At 44.0% G+C, this 20,723-nt stretch overlaps 2 protein-coding genes across 6 annotated transcripts; one reads left to right on the plus strand and one right to left on the minus strand.

Moving 5' to 3' along the window:
• Positions 1-1,535: 1,535 nt before the first annotated feature.
• Positions 1,536-17,096, plus strand: ripk1l (receptor (TNFRSF)-interacting serine-threonine kinase 1, like). 5 transcript variants are annotated; one of them, XR_010878742.1, is made up of 12 exons: positions 1,536-1,670; positions 1,981-2,174; positions 2,419-2,581; positions 2,718-2,855; positions 3,254-3,485; positions 3,886-4,035; positions 4,514-4,590; positions 4,787-4,865; positions 5,528-6,028; positions 6,152-6,301; positions 6,941-7,431; positions 17,027-17,096. XR_010878742.1 is itself a non-coding variant. In XM_067253791.1 (10 exons), exons 1-10 carry the CDS (start codon positions 2,017-2,019, stop codon positions 7,228-7,230), a joined length of 1,938 nt encoding a protein of 645 aa, XP_067109892.1. In that variant the 5' UTR covers positions 1,793-2,016; the 3' UTR covers positions 7,231-8,437. The 5 variants fall into 5 exon arrangements, 1 of the variants encoding a protein (XP_067109892.1); XR_010878740.1 differs by lacking the exon at positions 17,027-17,096 and adding an exon at positions 8,369-8,437 and having other exon boundaries at positions 6,941-8,320; XR_010878741.1 differs by lacking the exon at positions 17,027-17,096 and adding an exon at positions 8,369-8,437 and having other exon boundaries at positions 6,941-8,314.
• Positions 10,542-16,699, minus strand: LOC136959103 (opsin-5-like). Its single transcript, XM_067253339.1, has 5 exons — positions 16,612-16,699; positions 14,641-14,803; positions 14,219-14,346; positions 12,919-13,253; positions 10,542-11,204 (listed from the first exon to the last, which is right to left on the minus strand). Exons 1-5 carry the CDS (start codon positions 16,697-16,699, stop codon positions 10,542-10,544), a joined length of 1,377 nt encoding a protein of 458 aa, XP_067109440.1.
• Positions 17,097-20,723: the final 3,627 nt, after the last annotated feature.

The raw sequence follows: 20,723 nt of genomic DNA on the forward strand, positions 1-20,723 counted from the left end.
CGCATGGACAAACACCTGTCACACAGTTTTACAATTAGCAATCAGAGCTTTAGAATAAAAGGGAAACAGGTGACCTTTTCTGTTTTTGAGCAATGGATGCCAACATTGGAAACAGAGGCAGAGGAGTGAGAGTAAGAGGAGGAGGACAGGGAGGACGAGGATGAGGAAGGCCAAGGACCATAATCTCTGATGAGATCCGAGCCGCTTTGGTTGACCATGTAGTCAACCATGGTCTAACAATGAGGGAGGCTGGGCAAAGAGTACAGCCAAATTTGAGCAGGTACACTGTAGCATCCATCATCGGGACTTTCCGAAATGAGAATAGGTAAGAAATCTACTCTCACTACAAAATTGCAGTAGGCCTACTGCATATCAATACAGTACTCAATGAGTACAGTAGTAAAGTATTGCCTGTGGACTGTTCTGTAGGACTGTAAAAAATAAAGTATGTTTCAAGTATTTGGAAAATGTATTCCTACTTTGTATTCCTACACAGTATTTACAGTATTTTACTATATGTTTGGCAGAACTGAAAGATTACCAACACAAGGTGGTCGGGAACGTCTTCTGTCTCCTGAACAGGAAACTGAAATCATGAACATGGTCCTAGAAAATAACGCCATAACATTTACATTTAGTCATTTAGCAGACGCTCTTATCCAGAGCGACTTACAGTGAGTACAGGGACATTCCCCTGAGGCAAGTAGGGTGAAGTGTCTTGCCCAAGGACACAGCGTCAGTTGGCATGACCGGGAATCGAACTGGCAACCTTCGGATTACTAGCCCGATTCCCTCACCGCTCAGCCACCTGACTCCCACCTGACATTACGGCAAATACAAAGAAAAATAATAATAATGTAACTGTATACACTATACAGTAAATTATTCTGTTGTTTTGTATGTAAACCGCTGTATGTGCAACTTTGTGTTGGTTGGGATGTACACTGTGTACATATATGTAAAATATATTTGTTACCGTGTATTTCTGTGTTCTGAGTATAAAAACAATATTCTCAAATATTTTACAACACACTTATGTATGTACTGTCTGTAGTAAATGTAACACTGAACAAAAAAAGGCCTAACTCACTATGATGAATGAAGAAGAAGTGTTTTCCATTCATCATAGTGTTTTACATTGAGCACATCAGTGTTCAAATGGTTCTTATAAATGTCTATTCATATGATGGTTTGTGTTTGTCATTTGAAAACAAAATACCATTTTGAGATTAAATAACATTGTTTTGAATGTTAAGTTTAATTTTGCAGGAGAAGTGAGGGGTTTTGCCCATTGTGTCTGTGTTTTTTTTAATTTGTGTGTAGAGTTCTGAGAGTATGAGGTATGCATTCAGAAAATGTGTGTAATCAATCGAGAAAAACTGTAAACTGTAATTTCATGTGCTCTTGAGGGCCCTCTGGTGGCCTCGGGGGCCCTAAGCAGCCGTTCGATTATGCCTTTGGCCAATACCGTATGGTCTTCATCGATTGAGTGTACTGCTCTGCAATTGACTAGTAGTACTTCAAACTTCGAGTTATCCTGGCTCGCTTGGTCTTCATCGATTGAGTGTAGTGCTCTGCAATTGACTACTTCAAACTTCGAGTTATCCTGGCTCGCTTAAAAAAAAAATTCACTGCAGCGACTATCCCGGAAATAACTCAGCAAGGCAAATGTAAACGTTCATGTTTTATATTCAACGTATTAAGTTGTTCAGTTATACAGTTTCATATTCAGTTGTTTCACTGTGATCTTAAAAACATATTGTATATTTAATAACAATTAAGGAAGTATACGTATGCTATAGCCTACACATTTTCAGAGTGTAGCTTGTGGTCAGTTGTTTTAGTTTTTTGTTTTCCGATCCGAATTTCACTTTCAGATTCAATTCTGCTTTGCGATGGATAGTTTAACATCAGATCATTGTTTCACGTAGTAACTGTGCTTACTTTAATTGCACTTTGTATGTGCAAATCAATTTTCAGATATTTCTATTACACCTATATTATACTGTGTTGGGTATGGCTACTTCCTTGGATTCCATTCGTATGCGATCCGCCGACCTTATTAAAAAAGAACACCTGGACTACGGCGGCTTCGGACAAGTTCACCTATGCTATCATAAAACTTTGGGCCAGGTGGTACTGAAGACGGTGTACACAGGACCACCGCGCAATGAGTAAGTCCATAGGGGCTTTCCACTATAGGCTACTGCTTAACTGTACGTTCAGGCTAATACAACACGTCGTAAAGCCAACAGTTTCACAGTATCACACAAAAGACTATTGAATATCTTAACTGATCCATGTTTTTTGTTGCTCACATGACCCATTCGGTAGGCTCATGCAGTGGCAGTTTGTGCGCCCCTGTGCTTGTCGGTCAAAATAAAAATCCATTCCAAAATGTCTGGTTACTTCACCTAGAGCAAAATTCAGTAAGAAGTCTTTGCTGGAGGAGGGCAGCCTGATGACCAAACTGAACCACGAGCGTGTGGTCAAGCTGCTTGGAGTGATCCTTGATGATGGGGATTACTCCCTGGTGCTGGAGCTCATCCCCAAGGGGAACTTGCAGGCCATGTTGGACAAGGTGAGACCCACAGATGCACCAAATGAACCATGTGGGGCTGCAGGGATCTGCATGATGGGACGAGGCACTTCACTACTCAAACCAAGACCAGCTCACATATTTCTTTGACGTCTGTCTCTCCTGTCCCGCCTTGCAGGTTCAAGTTCCCATGTCCATTAAGGGCCGCATCATTCTTGAGATCCTGGAGGGCATGGAATATTTGGCAGGGAACCACGTCATACACAAGGATTTGAAACCTGAGAACATATTGGTGGACAGAGACTTTCACATTAAGGTACAATAAACAAGATGTTTTACTATTACATATTTATTACCGTCGCTTTGACAACCGTCCAAGTGCCTGGTTGAAACAGTCACAAGTATTGCTTACATTCCATTTGCATTTACATGAGAGTGGGTTTGGGTGCGTGTGAGGGATTGTATATACAATATACAATACAGGAAGTCAGTTGGCTGAGCGGTTAGGGAATCAGGATAGTAATCAGAAGGTTGCCAGTTTGATTCCCGGCCGTGCCAAATTACGTTGTGTCCTTGGGCAAGCCACTTCACCCTACTTGCCTCGGGGGGAATGTCCCTGTGCTTACTGTAAGTCGCTCTGGATAATAGCGTCTGCTAAATGACTCAAATGTAAATGTAAATATACAGCATATCTACATATATGTGTGTTGCCAGATTGCAGATCTGGGCTTGGCCACTTGCCAGACTTGGAGCAGGTTGACCAAGGAGGAGTCTCGCAGGCAGAGCCGCACCAAGCCCTCAGCTGGGGTCAGGGCCGCCGGCACCCTGTGCTACATGGCGCCCGAGCACCTGGAGAGCGTCCACACGCAGTCCACCGAGAGGTCTGACGTGTACAGCTTCAGCATTGTCGTCTGGGTCGTCCTCACCAGCCAGGAGCCCTACGAGAGTGAGTGACGGAGGGAATGCACTCGAGAGTCACAATAACAATGGGGGGGTGGAGGCAGGTTTGGTTTGGCAACATCTCTTCTCAATGGGAGTCAGATGGCTGAGCGGTGAGGGAGTCGGACTAGTAATCCGAAGGTTGCCAGTTCGATTCCCGGTCATGCCAACTGACGTTGTGTCCTTGGGCAAGGCACTTCACCCTACTTGTCTCAGGGGAATGTCCCTGTACTTACTGTAAGTCGCTCTGGATAAGAGCGTCTGCTAAATGACTAAATGTAAATGTAAATGTAATGCATTCCTCTCGGTAAGGGAAAAAACACTGGGGTCTATTTTGGCCTCGTTTGGTTTCACGGCTCAATAGCTGTTCTTTGACGGGTGTGCCTCGTCAATGCCGATGTTCATAGATGCCAGGAGTGAGGACCAAATCTGCCAGTGTGTCCGCCAGGGCGACCGCCCCGACGAGGGTTTAATTCCACCTGACACCCTCCCTGAGATGACAGATCTGATGAGAAGAGGCTGGAGTCAGAATCCACGGGACAGGCCGACGTTTAAAGGTATGCATGCATGTGTGAGTGTGTGGGGGGTCAGATGGCTGAGCGGTTAGGGAGTCAGGCTTTTAATCAGAAGGTTGCCGGTTCGTTTCCCTGCCATTGAAAAATGACGTTGTGTCCTTGGGCAAGGCACTTCACCCTACTTGCCTCGGGGAGAATGTCCCTGTACTGACTCTAAGTCGCTCTGGATAAGAGCGTCTGCTAAATGACAAAATGTAAATCTGTGTGTGTGTGTTTCAACGGCTTACAAACCATACTGTGAAGTGAACATGATTTTCAAGGCTACCGAGGCATGTTGTGTTGTGAAGTACTGAAGTAAACTGACTCTTTGTTCCGGCCGGGTGATTGTTGCCGTAAGTCAGATGACTGGCCTAATTTCATTACTCTGTGTCTCGCTCACATACACTTTCTTGTTATCTATCTTTTACTCTCTCTCTCTCTCTCTCTCTCTCTCTCTCACTTGGACTATCCTTCTTCCCAGAGGGATACACATCCTTCCTACCAGTCTACCGAGAGAAGCTGGAGCCTAATGTAGAAAGAGATGCTTTGGCTCTAAGGGCAAGTTTCATCTGATTTCAGTGTCGGAAACAAGTCGTAAATAGAACCCAGCAGCACCTCCAATGGTCACAACATTGTGACCATTGGAGGTGCTGCTAAGAGTATCCAAGAGTGTAGATAATAATGGACTGCAGTTATTTCACGTGTAAAATATGTATTCAGGCTACATTTCGACTGTCATGTGACTTCCATGTAGGAGTCGTACGAAGGCCCAGAAGTTCTCCTGGAGATGATGAAGTCCTTCTCTTTGCCTCCAGACAGTATGACGGCAGCAGGTGAGGGCTAAGCAGCTCTGTTCCTCTACGCTACAACACCCTCCTTCTCACTAGGAAGGCATGGTATATCAGTGACCATATCAATATCTGACCTTATTAGCCTAAAACATGTACTGCATCAATCCCATGTGGAGTGTAAGGCTGGCGTAATTGTTTTCTTTTTGAAAGGCCAATATACTGTATGTATAGAGCAAACTCTCTTTGTTTCAAAATGATAGTATTTTTTCTCATTTGAAAGCCAATATAATTGATGTGGCTGGGATACAGCCTAAAAAACAGCCTCATTTTGCACTCCAATTCCAAATTAAAGCAATTTTCTTTTCTGTATTTTTCAAAATTAATAATTATTTCGTTTACAGTATATTATACGTGTAGTAGCCCAATGAACATTACAACTTTGTTTCAATTTGTGTCTTAGAATCCTTTACCCCCCCCCCCCCCCACACACACACACACACACACCTAAAAATAAATATCAGGATTGGTGTTACTTGCAAGTAAATATCAGTTTAAAATATGAAATGTTTTTCTTGTAAGGTTGTTCACATTGAACATTTTTATTACTCACTCACCTCTTCAGCTGACTTCAGTAGGTTGAATGGAGCAACATGCAATGCCGTACAGTACATGCTGATCTCCTCCCATGTGTTGTGTTCGTGTAGACCTGCCGGCCCGCTTGATGAGCTCAGATGTCAGGTTCCCAGTGGAGGCCAGCATCGAGGACCTCAAACAGTTCTCCCTCCAGACTGACGCCAGGGCCCCCAGCCTCACCAGCCCTCCCTTCACCCCTGGCCAGGTGGGAGAATGGCCCCAGAAGAGGGGCAACTGGGGAACAGACCAGCCAGACTCCAGCCCCCTGTCTCCCCTCGGCTATGCCCCAGCTACCCCCCCTCAGAGGCTGATGTCCCAGGAGCACCCAGATAGGGGCTGGCATTCTCCAGGCTCCACTGTCCATTCATGGAGCAAAGCCGAGCCTGTCCAGCCCAACAGCCAGGAGGAGCCATACCCTCGCCCTGTCTTTCCCTCCTCCAGACTCTACAGCACTCAACTGTCCAATCACAGCCCAGAGCCACACTTCAGCAACCCCTGCCAGTATGTCTCACAGCATTCCTGGCCCCTTGAGAACCAGAACTCCAGCAAGAGTGCACCCTTACTAGATTCAGGTATGGATGAAGGAAGGGCTCGGTGCCGTGACCACAATGACACTCCACAGGCTCATCAGCCAATAGTAAGGCCATCTGCATGACTAAGACTGTGTTGTGCACGTGTGTGTGTGTGTGTTTTAGGAAGCATCGTCATCAGCAATGCCAGTTGTATCCAGATTGGCGACCACAACAGTCTAAAGACCCAGAGTCCAGACTCTCACCGGAGTCCAGCAAGCTTACTGTCCAACGGCAGTACCACCTTGTTTCTCAAAGAAGCCATTCAGAAGTACGGTAAGTCTACTGCCACACTTCCTCCAAATAAACCCATAAAGGAACTTTGGACCGGATTATCATAACTTGTCATATCTGATGGACGCTTATAAAGAGGATGAATAATACCATGGGTCAGAGTACTGTTTCCCGACGGCCTTGTTCACATTATCAGAGAACAAAAATAGTCAACAGTCAAACGTTTGGCCACACTTCTTTGACATGCCGTATAAAATGCACAGTTATCTCAGCCCTGTCTTCATTTACATGTAGTCATTTAGCAGACGCTCTTATCCAGAGCGACTTACAGTAGGTACAGGGACATTCCCCCCGAAGCAAGTAGGGTGAAGTGCCTTGCCCAAGGACACAACGTCATTTGACACGGCCGGGAATCGAACCAGCGAGCTTCTGATTACTAGCCCGATTCTCTAACCGCTCAGCCACCTGACCCCAGTGTCTTCAGTGAAAAGTATATGGTGAGTGGGCCCCAACAGGGTCCACACAGTAGATGGTGAGTGGGCCCCAACAGGGTCCACACAGTAGATGGTGAGTGGGCCCCAACAGGGTCCACACAGTAGATGGTGAGTGGGCCCCAACAGGGTCCACACATCAGTCCGTGTAGAACTAGGGTGACTGACAGGGCTTGATCCATCCCCTCAGAGGACCAGGCTGTGACAGAGAAGCACCTGGACCTGCTGAGGGACAACATTGGGGCCAAGTGGAAGCAGTGCGCTCGGCGCCTGGGCCTGAGCGATGTGGAGCTGGAGGAAATTGACCACGACTACGACCGCGACGGCCTGTCGGAGAAGGTGTACCAGATGCTGGGGCGTTGGTCGATGAAGGAGGGCAGTGTGGGCTGCACGCTGGGACGCCTCTGCAAGGCCCTGGACAACATCGTCAAGGTCGATCTGCTGCAGAGGCTGGTGGACGTGTGCAACAGCGACCCCTAGACAGGAGAGGGACGCTAGTCCAGGCCAGCGGATAGCCCAGGTTAGGGACTAGCCAGGGACTGAGAACTCACTCTGTGATCTTTTGACTGCCTTCTCGTTGTAGTGTTTTGCTCTTCGACAATGTTGGAAAAAATATAGTATACAACTATATACATTACCAGCAGGTAATGAAATGATCAAAACCATAAAATGATCTTATTTGTCCATGTCTGACCATTTGCCATTACAGTGAGCCTAACAGGGAAAGGTGCTGAAAACAGGGCTTTATCAAAATAATAATTTCCCTCTCTGACAGGTATTTGTATTGTGCGACTATGTTATCTTTGGACAGGAAATAGCCCAGAGACTATGTTATACATGGAACAGACTGGAGTTGTGCTTATTGTGCAAACAATGACAATAATGTTTGATTATCTTTTGAGAATTCCAAATCTTGTTGTTGTTTGACCGTGCGAAAGTAAAGTGGATTCTACAATCTCCATGTTATCCTGTTACAGGTGGCATCAATGGTGTTTCATAGAATTGGCACAAATGCTGTATATCCGGCTTGGTGTAATAGGTAAACAAAAAAGGGGGAACAATATATTGTTGCTATGTCCTTATTTCTCCTTTGGGGGGCAGCAAATGTCTATCTTTTGTTGTCATGTTCATTCTATTATCAGAATTTTTCAATTGGACTTAGTTTCATCAAAGTGCTCCAGATATTTTTCCCTGTAGCTTCAAAATTTAAATTGTTTCTTCCATGCATGATATTTGTTCCAGTGTATAGACCAAATGAAACACGAATGTGTAAGAATTTAGAAGCAATTGCCTGTTTGACAGATAAAGTATCCTATTAATGGGCCTCTGTCATTGAAACCACTGTCTCGAGGCCAAACAGAATTAATTGTCAGTGTGGAAGTGATGAATCCTAACACTTAGACACACGCACCAGTATCTCATTGCCTCAGTGGCTTCCTATGCATACTATAACAATGTTATGAATTTGACATTACTGGATGTTTATTTGTATGTTCCTTTGTGTGTGTGTGTGTGTGTGTGTGTATGTGTGTGTGTGTGTGTGTGTGTGTGTGTGTGTGTGTGTGTGTGTGTGTGTATGTGTATGTGTGTGTGTGTGTGTGCGTGCGTGCGTGAGCAGTATGTAAAATGAGAGAAGGGCCCAGGAGCTTTTTACCGCAGGCATTTTTTAATAAAGTTGTCAATTTCAGATCAATAAGTTGCTGTGTAGCTTTAGTTATACATTTTCTATGACTTTTATGTCGCCAACTAGTAACACTTTAGTAGTTGGAGTAACAGGACAGACAATTGTGCTTGAATAGTTTTGAAATGTCGAGTGAATCGGTTAGAACTGAAAAGAACTGCATTTTTTAATCAGGGGGGGTATTCTTTTTCTTTAGGATTTCAGTCTTTTTCCCCTTTAAATGTGAGCATAGAGTGGAAACATCCCTGAGTTGCCTTGAATCTTTGATGCAAGTCCCTGCATCAGCAACATCTCTACGGTGTCCACCCCAAAACATTTACACTGTTCTTCATATCTATCTAAATCTATAACGGGCGTTGAAAAAGATTATTTTAATTGCATGTTGTAAAGATTCAGGAAATATCAGAGAGATACCAGGCATACATTTTTAAAGACACTGATTCCTGTTTCATGTTAGCATTAGCATCATCTTAAAACTAACATCGGTATCAGAACCTAGTCCTCGTGGCTTTATTAATCCGGTTTCAAAACACAGGAAAATGAATCACAGCAGGGTGGGAATAATTTATGATCAGATAGGGAATGCCAATGTGGATGAAAGTGTTTCATTCCAACAATTAGCATTTCCTATCAGATTTTAAGAACGTGTTCATGTCAGTGCCCAATATATTCAGTGTGATTAGGAAGCTTTGTTTGCTTCACTAACACAAACGATCAATTTCACATCATTAAGTACCCAAACAGAAAGCCTGTAATTACATGAATTATTGAAACAACAGATTTCAATACAAATATCCGGTGCGGCAGCAAAACTACAAGATCAGTTAAGATCATCTATGGAGACAGAATGACTCGCTTTCAGAGACCGGCCTGATACACAAGTTAAGATGTGTTTAAAGTGACAAGGAACAACCCATGCCAATGATATTGATCATTGATATATGCCATGCATATTTTACAGTGTTTCATATACAGAACAGTTCACAAGTCAATAATACCAGACAACAGAAATCAATTTCCTCCACCTCTTGGATCTCAACTATCTACAGTACAGCTGCTACAGTTAGAATTTGGTGTTTACCCCGATCTCTCTGTGTTGCCCATGTATACAGTCTACTTATTGTTGTGTTTTATAGCTCTGGAGAAAATTGGAAAAAAACATTATCTACATTTTTTTTGACGAGTACTTTGGTAATAACTCTGTCTGTTTTTACTCCGACGTATTGATCTTGAACCAACTCATTATTCCATAATGTTGTAACGCCAGAGCCTTCTGCAGCTGGTCATTGTCTGTTGCGCTCGGCATCCCCAGAATATTAGGACAATCGGCTGCACCTGTGTCTCATTTAGGGGTTTAGTATTTAAGTGTCTGTTTGTGTTTTGTCCGGTGCAAAGTTTTGATCTTGTTTCTAGTTCAGTCCGAGCCTTGTTAAAATCTGTGTTCTGTTCCTGACCTTGGCTAGTTTTCATATTCTCCGTTTAAGATCACCTGTATTTCCCTGTCTACCCGTGTACCGATCATTGCCTGTCTGACCATTCTAATTAAATCTGCGCTCTGCGCTTGGACCCAACCCTGTCTGGTATTCCGTACAAATGTGCACAACCTTGTATTTCTATCCTGTAGCATTAAACAATCCCCTTTATAGTATATACTATTTAGTGTCTATATACTGTCTATATACTAGCCTGTACCCTTTCACCAACAACTTTTAAACAATAATTGAATTGGGATTACAGTGCTTCAAGGGAGTTGCTGTTCAACTGTCATCTTCAACAATTGATATTGCTATAGCGATTGGCCCAGAGTTGTCCCATGTGACCTGACGAGGAGTTATGTGTCACAGCCTGACTCCCCACCCTGTCAAAAGAAGGCTGAGAATGTCTGTGTGTTTGTGTCTGCATGGTTCCACACTGGCTCTAGACCCTGGGATTCCCTGAGGTGAAGCTCAGGTTTTACTAAGTCATTTCCAGTAATGAGTCACTGGTTGTATACATTATAAATAAATACATATCTGGAATGAATATAATAAATATTACACTGTGAAAAATATTTTCAAAATGCTTTCAGTGATGTAAAAAATAGAAATAAAAAAGCGAATGTATAACATTACTAAGGCCAAGCTATCTTGGCATGTCCCGGCACCATCTCCAAATTGATCTGGAGTTTGTCGATCTCAGAAGTCCTTTTGCCACGCATAGTGGCGCACAGCGACTTCTTGTGACAGTCTCGCTGCAGTGGTTTCTTCCCGGCCTGCCTCGGAGGCCGGGGGCTGTCCAGGGCCGTCTGGTCCTGGAGGGGGATGACGTTCCCCGGCGGGCTGGCGCCGCAGCACACCCTGGGGTAGTGCCTGAAGCACTCGAAAGCGTCGGCGCACTTGTTGCAGGGCGTGCAGCAGCCTTTCGAGCCAGCCAGGGCAGCGTGGGCGGAGGAGTCGGCGGAGCAAGACTGGCCCGTGCGAAGGCCCAGTGTCCGGAGGCTGAGGCGCGCCACAGGCTTGGAGGGGCACACCCTCTCGGGCCCCTGGGAGCAGAAGCAGCGCTGCATGCAGGCCCACCAGAGACTCCCCAGGTCCCTGCACATCACCCGGCGGAAGTGGGGTCTGAGCAAGAGGTAGATGATGGGGTTGTAGATGGTGGAGGACTTGGCAAACATGGCGGGGATGGCGAACGCCAGGGGCGGGATGTTCTCGATGTGGCCAAACGCTGCCCACATGGACACGACGGCGTAGGGGCTCCACGCGGCAAAGAAGCCGATGCACACGGCCACGCTGAGCTGGGGGGGCACCAGGAGGAGAGAAGAAATGTTGTTACAGTACCCATCAGTAATCACTGACAACCAGATCTGCCTCAGTGGTCTAACTGCTTTCAACTGCACTTAAACCCTCAACGTGAGCCAAGCCCAACCATAACGGGCTATTTTAAATGATTGAAAGAGAATATTGAGGTACTTTTAGTATTGAGTGAGGTGAGACCATACCACAGGGGCTTTTGCCTGTCAATTGATCCAACAGCGAGAAAAAGGTATGTTGCAGGCAAAGCATCTTCAAATGGATTGGAAGGGGGGGGGGGATCCTGAAAGCCATCTAGAAGGGACGATGACCGCCAAGCAGTTCTGGCTCCTGGCTCCTCATCCATCACAATGTATTCTGGAGACGAGAGCCAATTCCTGCTAATGAGAAGCTCCATCACTGGGAGGAGATCTATTGAGGTCATTGCCAATCTCGCAGAGAGAGAGAGCGCGAGAGAGAGACAGTGTGAAAGAGAGAAGCTCTGCCCAGATCTCCTGTCTCTAAGGGAGACTTTGATATTCCTTCCTACCCCTCTCATTTGGATAGCCATTAGATTATCCTCTAGCACCATCTTCCTTCACTCACTTTGTTTTCAGAGAAATTCATTTATTCTGACCCCTGAGCTCCTCCTCAAGACTTATGCAGTGGGGAAGGAGTTAGAACCGTTCAGGATGAGTGCCAATTATAATCACAGTTGTCACGGCCCAGGGGGAGGTGGGCTCCTGTTTGATGGGAGGTGTGTTGGCCCAGGAGAGCAGATGTCTACGAGCACACATGGTGATGAGGATGAGCATACTGGACGGGTCAGGAGACACAGGAACGACTGAGGGAGAGATGTGGATTTATTCTACTAACACATGTGACATACTTCATTGTAGTAATCCCCATGGCTGTCTATGAGAAGTTTGGAAACTGGGTTTTGAATTCAGAGAAATGCAATTAGTCTGAGATGTTTGTGTGTGTATGGTGGTGGTGGTGGTGGTGGTGTGTGTGTGTGGGGGGGGGGTTACACACCATTATGAAGACCAAAAGAAGGACACGCAAAAGAGAATGAAATAACGAGAGAGAGTGGTAGATTTACTAATGACATGACAACAAGTAACATACTTTATCATGATTAAAGCTGGCCCAGTAGCACTTAATGAGGCATTTTGAAACAGGGATTTGAATTCAGAATAAAATCTATAGGTTTTGGATATTGGTTGTGGTAACAAAAACAAGTACAGCACTGTATGAAAGAGTGGGTGAGGGAAAGAGAGAACGGGAGAGCAAGAGAGGGGATACATTTGGTTTGCTCTGGTTTCCACACAAGCTATAAGCCCACAAGGTCATTGCAATCGATCTCAGGACTCCAGACATTTTGTCGCTCCTAAATGTAAACAGAAAATGGCACGGCACAGGGCTTTCTCTCACAATCTCCTCTCCTCTGGAACAAACTTCCTGTTTTGGGAACAAACGTCCTGTTTTGTCATTGGGAATGACATGGTGAGAGTGTTTAAATCTGTACTCAAATCTAAATCTCATCTGTCAGTGTTATTGCTGGGGTTAAGTGGTGGTTCTCCACAGTCTCTAACCCCATATTCTTTCATCTTACCCTCCTCAATGAGTATACACATGATGTGCTTCAGATTGCATTTGCAATGTGCCTAAAAACATAAGGAGTTACATTCCCTCTCGGCTTGACCCGTACCGTCTTACCTTCACGATGATGGTCTGGAGGTTGCTCACGTGCGTTCGCCTGGATACATGCTGCTCTATGGCCTTCTGGGATGCTCGCACTGTGACCAGGATGCCAGTGTAGGACGCCACAATGACACAGCAGGGCAGAATGTAGCAGAAGACGAAGAGCGCCAGGGTGTAGGAGCGAGCCATGTACTGCCGGTTGGACACATGCCAGTCGATGCAGCAGGCGGTACCGTAGGGCTCGGGTCCGTACGCGCCCCAGCGGGCCAGAGGGGAGCAGGTGAAGAACAGGGCATAGACCCAGGCACAGGCTACCAGCAGGCGGCCGTGAACTGGGTTAAACCGGTTACCTTGACAGATCACAAACGATTACATGTCAGGTTTCAAGAGTTGATCGTGATGGACACATTGTTGTGAATACATCAAATATGTGTGACACGTGCCATTGCTTTTTAGAGAACTGCCGATGAGATTTATTAATGAACATGTTGACCATTCACGCTGCTCATTCTATTCTTATTTTTATATATATTTTATATTTGTTTTGTTGTTTTATTGTTGTATTCTTAGATTGTTTAGTTCTTAGAAATAGTTGAACTTTTGTACTCTAACTTAATTTAAGATCTGTATGTGTTTAGTGTTTTGCACCTCCCTGCCACAGTAAATTCCGTGTTTGTATAACATACATGGCGAATAAACCGTATTCTGATTCTGATTCTGAACATTTATTTATTTATGAACCTGCTAGGGACTGCAGATGCTAATTAGCCTGTATGGCTGTATCTGGCACATGTACATGGTGGAACCAAGTGCTCATTAATTCATGTGTATTGTACCTTCCCAAATAACAAATAAACGTAAACATAAGGGAATTGCATTAGAGCACCTCTGAACGAAGAAATGCTTTGGAATTACTCCTTCCTCGAGAGAAACGTGACAATCACTGAGAGATATGTGTTCGCTGGTAAAGGTATTCACTGAAAATGTATATGTATTGTGTATACTACGATTCACACTGTATGCCTACCTATTCTGTGCTACAGGCGGATCTCCATTTTTGGAGAGATCGCTGCTGAATATAACATTTTACTGCACTGCTAAAACCAACATCACAAGTGGCCCTAATAGAGCAGGGACAAGTAAGCTTGTCAGTCATCAAAGCGCATCGGATGTTTGTTAAGTCACAGGGGGATTATCTTGTCCTTTTGATTTGCCTCCATCAATAAATCAACAATCAACCACTTAAGAGGGTCTACTTTAGAATCCTGTGTCATTTCCACAGACAAGACTGGGCCAAAGCTCTTTGAAGACTTACCGTAGTGGGGACAGCATACTTTCACAAAACACACCATGCTCAGCAAAGTGAGAGTGGTCAGACTGCAGATCCCAAACAGCACGCCGCAGAAAGCGTAGATCAAACACACTGTCTTCCCAAACAGCCATCTGAGAGGAGGCGGGAGAGAGAGAAAACCTGACTGAAAATGAGGCAATAAAGACAGAAAGTAAGTCTGTAAGAGAAAGTCAGCCACATGGAACTGCTGCAAACACATCTCTGACATACATCCAATCATCTAGTTAATTAAACCGTGAAAAGAGGGGAGTTGAAGTCTAGTCCACGCCCCCACCTCTGCTGATCACGGCGAAGCAATGAAAACGTTTCATATGAAGGCCTTCGCAACGCTATCAATCTCCGGTGCCCCTGATCTACAGAGATTAAGGTCCAATCGCGTGAGGTACCTGTGGTAGAAGCTGGAGGTGATAGCCATGGGGTAGAGGGACAGGGTAAGGCCCATATCGCTGACGGCCAGGTTAACGATGAAAAACTCTGCAGGCTTCAGCAGGTGTTTCTTCTTGTAGGAGACGTAGAGCAGCATGCTGTTGCCGAGCAGAGAACAGATTCCTGCAAGGAGACATGCACAGGCCCTGCTAACACAGGTTCTCATGGGAGGTCTTTCTGGCTGGTTTGAATACAAAACCAACTTGGAACATTACCCCATAAACCACGGGTAACATAAAGATCCATGGGATACTCAAGAAAATAATTTTTTTTGTGAATCTAAGCGCGTCAGGAAAGTTCCAAAAATCCACACACGCAAATGCAGGGATTTGTAACTCGTGTTCTCCGATTTGTAACTTGTGTTCTCTGATTCGTAACTCGTGTTCTCCGATTTGTAACTCGTGTTTGTCAGGTTGCAAACAAATGTAATGGGATCATTTATTTGTGAATCGCGTTACATTTGTGAATCACGAAATACATTTGTGAATCGCGTTACATTTATTTGTGAATCATGAAATACATTTGTGAATCGTGTTACGTTTGTTTGTGAATTATGAAACTAATCTAACTCCATACTTTAGTGTTACTTGTTTGTATTTGACTGTGATAGGCAGTTAAGTGTTTAAGAAAAAAATCCCAATGATTCACAACCTTGAAATTTATAGTTTTTCTTGCAGTTTAGTAAACTCATTGTTATTAAAAAAAATATATATAAAAAATTATTTATTTTTACAAAAAAAAAAAATATATACATTTGTGAATCGATATGAATCGCTAGAAGACTGAATCATGATTCAAATGCGAATCAATTTTTTCCCCCACCCCCACTGGTTGCATTTCTTTTTCGGTTTTCTATCGCCATATAAATAAATCCATGTTTGACGTTGCGGTCTTTTTTGAATAGTCTTAGTGAGGTAACAGGGATTCAGTATCAATGTTCTTTAACTTTGAAGTCCACTTCACAGCACATTTCCTCTAACTGCAGATGCAACTGCACGAAGGTAAGGGAGTCATGAACACATTGACCGGCGACTGTAGAAAAACTAGGATCTAGGATGTGATGGTATTTCCTTTGATCTGGAGAGCTGGGCAATATCACAGTATCCACGCTTACTTTGACACAGTAGATCAGAAAACCATTTCTAAAGGCTTAGCGGTGCACATCTGTCCACAGACACAATGGTCACAGTAGCCAAACCAACCTTGCCTACTCCACTGTAAGATAACCTATGAAGACATTTTGTGGAATACGCATTCAAGGAAGGAAGAAACTTAATTTGTCATCTATGGGAAAGCTTGGGGACTCTCGTGAACTGCTAAAATCCACGCTAAATGCTTTTTATCCCCCTTTGTATCTTGCGGCACACGTACTCTTTCACGTACGACTCGCTGCATTCGAGCGTTATCGTACTGTTGCACCTGGGGGAAAAGAAGTGTGGCAGTTTTTTCCTGCTTCCTTCATCAGAATGTGGTGCTGGCCTGTGTTACATATCAACATGCTTTAGTTCAAAGGCTTGGATGGAGAGCTAATCTAGTCAGGATTTGGTCAGATGAGACACGCACACGTACCCAGGCTAAGAATGTGTTTGTGTGTGTACGTGTGTGAGGTTGCATGTGTTTCTATCGAAAGTATTTCACAAAGAGGTGTTTTGCACCTGCGGTGGGCGTGCTTGTTCTGCTTCGATGTTCCCCCAAAGGCATACACAGAAATGTCAAACCCACACACACATTAGCAATTCTCAAACGTGTCCTGTCTGGCATCATGCTGTTTGTGGATATGGTTAAGCTGAAGCAGGAAAGGTTTAGGTGAGGGACAGGAAATCCATACCATACCGACATCACTGCCACGGGTTCCCATGTGCATATCCCACGGTCATCTCCCTGGCTGTGGCTGTTTGTGTGTGGTGTTGATCTCTGAAGAGCTCACTTACCAAACACAGCGTAAACTACGGCCACGGTTAGATCTGCCGCAGCTGGGATGTTGGAGCGGAACGCAATGTCATCAACGGTCACACCCATCTGAAACCAAGGAAAAATGATTACAAGGTCCAAATGACTCCTTTTTTCACATTGAATTCAATGGATGTGTCCAACCCCTTTCTATGACACCCTGTTTTAAGTATTTCTCTCTTTCCCCCTCTTTCTTGTTTTGTTTCTCTTTCCGTCTCTCTCTCTCTTGTTCCATTTTACTTATGTAAGTGTTACATGTCAGCAAGCCAGAGATGCACTACAATCCTATACGTCCCCAACTCAATAAATACCGTAACAAAAAGGATTTCAAGTTGTATTGTCAACATCAAAATGAGGCAGAGCTTGTAAGTGGCCTGTGGGCATGGCGGGAGGTAGGAGAATCAGAATCAGAATTCGGTTTATTCGCCATGTATGTTATACAAACACGGAATTTACTGTGGCAGGGAGGTGCAAACACTAAACATATACAAATCTTAAATTAAGTAAAGGTACAGGAGTTTAACTATTCCTAAGAACTAAACAATCTAAGAATAAAACAATTTAAATATAAAATAAAATATATATAAAAATAAGAATAAGAATAAGAATGAGCAGCATGAATGGTCAACATAGATGAATGCATGGTTGAGTCTCTGGGGGCTGGAATATGAGCTGGGAATGGAGAACCAGCATCTGGTTGTGAGGGCTTGTTGTGAGAGATGGTTGTGAGGGATGGATGTGAGGGATGGTTGTGAGGGATGGATGTGAGGGATGGTTGTGAGGGATGGTTGTGAGGGATGGATGTGAGGGATGGATGTGAGGGATGGTTGTGAGGGATGGTTGTGAGGGATGGATGTGAGGGATGGATGTGAGGGATGGTTGTGAGGGATGGATGTGAGGGATGGTTGTGAGGGATGGATGTGAGGGATGGTTGTGAGGGATGGTTGTGAAGGATGGTTGTGAGGGCTGGTTGTGAGGGATGGTTGTGAGGGATGGTTGTGAGGGATGGATGTGAGGGATGGTTGTGAGGGATGGTTGTGAAGGATGGTTGTGAGGGCTGGTTGTGAGGGATGGATGTGAGGGCTGACCTAACCTTTTGGCCAAGGAGATGGCCAAGTCAGACATTCTGTTTGTGTATCATTAACCATCTCTTCATTTAGAGAGGGAGCTGTGACATCAAAGAACTGTGGGACACTTGATGTGGAGTCAAACTGTCACTGAGTAGTGCTGGCCAATCACAGAGACCGCTATATTGATGGATTGACCATCAGAAGAACCATTTGTTCAAAGTTTATATAAGGCAGGGTTTTAGGGTTGTTCTTCACCACTCTCTCGAACGACCTGTAGGTTACATCTGCATGTCTTTCGCTATGACGGGTCCAGAGTACTCTGTTCATTCTTAAGTTGTACAAACTAAATAAATTGTATTGAAACCGCCATCTTGACTATTGAGATCTACAAAGTGCCACTTGAATTTTTCAATTACAGCAGGCAGGGCCGGTCTTTCCTACAGGCTACATAGGCAGCCGCCTGGGGCGGCATGGAGAGGGGGGCGACATCCATTAATGAACCCTCCCGCACAACCAGCAGAGGGCGCCACGTCATATCTCCGTGTTGCGTTTGGGGGGAGGCCCGGGGGGGGGGGATGTGCTAGGACCGGTACTGTGAGCACGTATATAGTGGTGGCTAAACGCAAGTAAACGCCGTTTACGGAATGGATTAATTAGCCATGGATATCAGGCGATTTTTGAAGAGACCATCAAGTGCTCCCACTCCCACAAATGCCCGCAAAAGGCCTCAAGTAGAGTAAGATCAATTCACGTTTGTAAACGTTGTTTTGGTTCGCACAACATCGCATTAAGACACGCTAGAGGCTAGCCTAATAACGTGCTTTCAAATAATGCAGGTACAAACCAACCTTACTGGGTCCATCTAAATCGGCCTAATGACACGTAATAATAAATACATAAATAAATAATAAAATTCATAGTTTACCCACCTCTAATTTTACCACTACACCACTGGATGTGAGGGATGGATGTGAGGGATGGATCGAGGAGAGAACTTTCATAGAATGATTACTGGTAGTAAAATGCGATCCTAGGGGGCCCGCATATATGAATTGGGCTTGGATATGCGTTTCACTCCTCAACAGATTTCTAGGTGGATGTGGTCATGACATTAAAGCCAAGGTACATGCGGACACAAGGTTGTAGCAGAAGCCTGCAACTTTCTGATTCACACGCTTTTTCAGACCACATTTTCTTTCCCTGGTGTAGGACTATTGTAAAAGCAGGGGCCACAGAACAGCTCTTGGAAACTCCAAAACATGTTGGATTTTGGTGACAGGAAGAATGAAGTTTGGGATGAACAGCTAATCATTTACATCTATTTAATTAGCAGATGCATTTATCAAAAGAGACATACAAAAACTGCATTTAATAAGTGCAGATAATTAAGGACTTAAAAGTGCACCGTTCTTATAGCCCAGAGTAATTGTAGCAATTTAGTTAAAAACTCCGGACCTACTAATCTGTAACTAAGTTAAAGTGGTTAAGGCACTTTATTATGTAAATATAATTGATCTAATTGAATCATTTTGATTAAAATATCAATGATTTAATGTCATTAAATCGAATCGAGTGAAGGCTGGTAGCCTAATTAACATATTGAAACCATTTAGAATAACCTCACTTACCTTGTCAGTATGTTTTCGTGGATCCAGATGTTCTAGTGCTGGGTGAATGCTTTTAAAAGTCCAAGGAAGTTGCCTGAGCGTTTGATTAAACTTTGATGATGACTCATCGATAATCGTGGTTTAGCTGCAGAGAAAGAAGAAGTTGCAAGAAACAAGAAAGACACACAGCCAACTGTCAATCGCATCCGATTTAAGTATGAGTACACAGCTACACGCCCATATGGTCAGGTATCTTTCTACGTGACATGCACCTCCTCTGATGTTGGAAATTATTCAACAGTCATTTCCAGCCAAACGTCTCTTTCTTCAGACGCCTGCACGAGTTAAACTATCAAATTCTCCCCCATTGAAAATGCTGTTCGCTCTCTCTCTCTCTCTCTCTCTCTCTCTCTCTCTCTCTCTCTCTCTCTCTCTCTCTCTCTCTCTCTCTCTCTCTCTCTCTCTCTCTCTCTCTCTCTCTCTCTCTCTCTCTCTCTCTCTCTCTCTCTCTCTCTCTCTCTCTCTCTCTCTCTCTCTCTCTCTCACTCTCTCTCTGTCTCTCTCTGTCTCTCGCTCTCAAATTTGCGCGCGCGCACACACACATTTAGCCTACCATTGAGATCAACGCTGCATTGTCTAAATAGCCCTGTTTGATCATCGTCTCTTTTTCTACTGCTTTGTAGCCTACTACGAACTATCCGTATTAAACAGTTATTATACAGAACTCAGTTATTATAAAGTAGCCTATATTGATGCACAACTCATTATGCCCTACAGTACAAATAGCCGATGTGAAAACTAGCATTTAAAACTAAAATGCATAACAATAGCCTATTGCTTTTATCAAATCACTAATGCAAAGGCAATTTTAAATTGAGTTCAAAGCATGTGTATTTCGTGACAGTTCGGTTGTTCTCGTGTACAGTATATGTAAGTGGTTCGTTTATCTCAGCCAAGCCTTATGTTCATTTTCTGTAGGTTTATTGGATAGATTTGGATGGATCTGTTCGATGTCTATGAAATGTTATGACATGGAACTAACTATCTGAGTTCAACTACATGGATGTTCTTTGCATATTTTTAAAGTAACCATAAACGTTTGATTAAAGTCTAAGGCACATAGCGCCTTCAGACAAATTAATTTTCAATTCGCAGAAAATGGAAGGTGGAAACATTCGCATTTGTCACACCTTGAAAGATGGTATGAATTATCCCAAAACGAATGGCATCTTCTGTGAAAGTATTACCTGCCATGCATGTTTAAACAATCTCAAAAGGCCTTTAAGATTTTAATTAGCCTTCAGAAGATTGTTGTTGTTGCTGTTTAACCTGTAGTAGCACTTCACAGTGACCTTGAGTATGCTTTTGTAGACAGAATATCTCAAAAAGTACAGTTTTCAAAAAGGAATAGATAAT

This window comes from Osmerus mordax, chromosome 16, assembly GCF_038355195.1.
Source record: "Osmerus mordax isolate fOsmMor3 chromosome 16, fOsmMor3.pri, whole genome shotgun sequence".
Classification (NCBI taxonomy): domain Eukaryota; kingdom Metazoa; phylum Chordata; class Actinopteri; order Osmeriformes; family Osmeridae; genus Osmerus; species Osmerus mordax.

What these genes read in the sequence shown, in the direction of transcription:
- ripk1l (XM_067253791.1), top strand. Translation starts at nt 2,017, where the DNA reads ATGGCTACTTCCTTGGATTCCATTCGTATGCGATCCGCCGACCTTATT. An exon ending in TGCAGGCCATGTTGGACAAG is followed by an intron (nt 2,582 to 2,717) that starts GTGAGACCCACA and finishes CCCGCCTTGCAG; the next exon opens with GTTCAAGTTCCCATGTCCAT. An exon ending in ACAGAGACTTTCACATTAAG is followed by an intron (nt 2,856 to 3,253) that starts GTACAATAAACA and finishes GTGTGTTGCCAG; the next exon opens with ATTGCAGATCTGGGCTTGGC.
- LOC136959103 (XM_067253339.1), bottom strand. Translation starts at nt 16,699, where the DNA reads ATGGGTGTGACCGTTGATGACATTGCGTTCCGCTCCAACATCCCAGCT. An exon ending in AGTATGCTGTCCCCACTACG is followed by an intron (nt 13,254 to 14,218) that starts GTAAGTCTTCAA and finishes TGATCTGTCAAG; the next exon opens with GTAACCGGTTTAACCCAGTT. An exon ending in TCCAGACCATCATCGTGAAG is followed by an intron (nt 11,205 to 12,918) that starts GTAAGACGGTAC and finishes GTGCCCCCCCAG; the next exon opens with CTCAGCGTGGCCGTGTGCAT.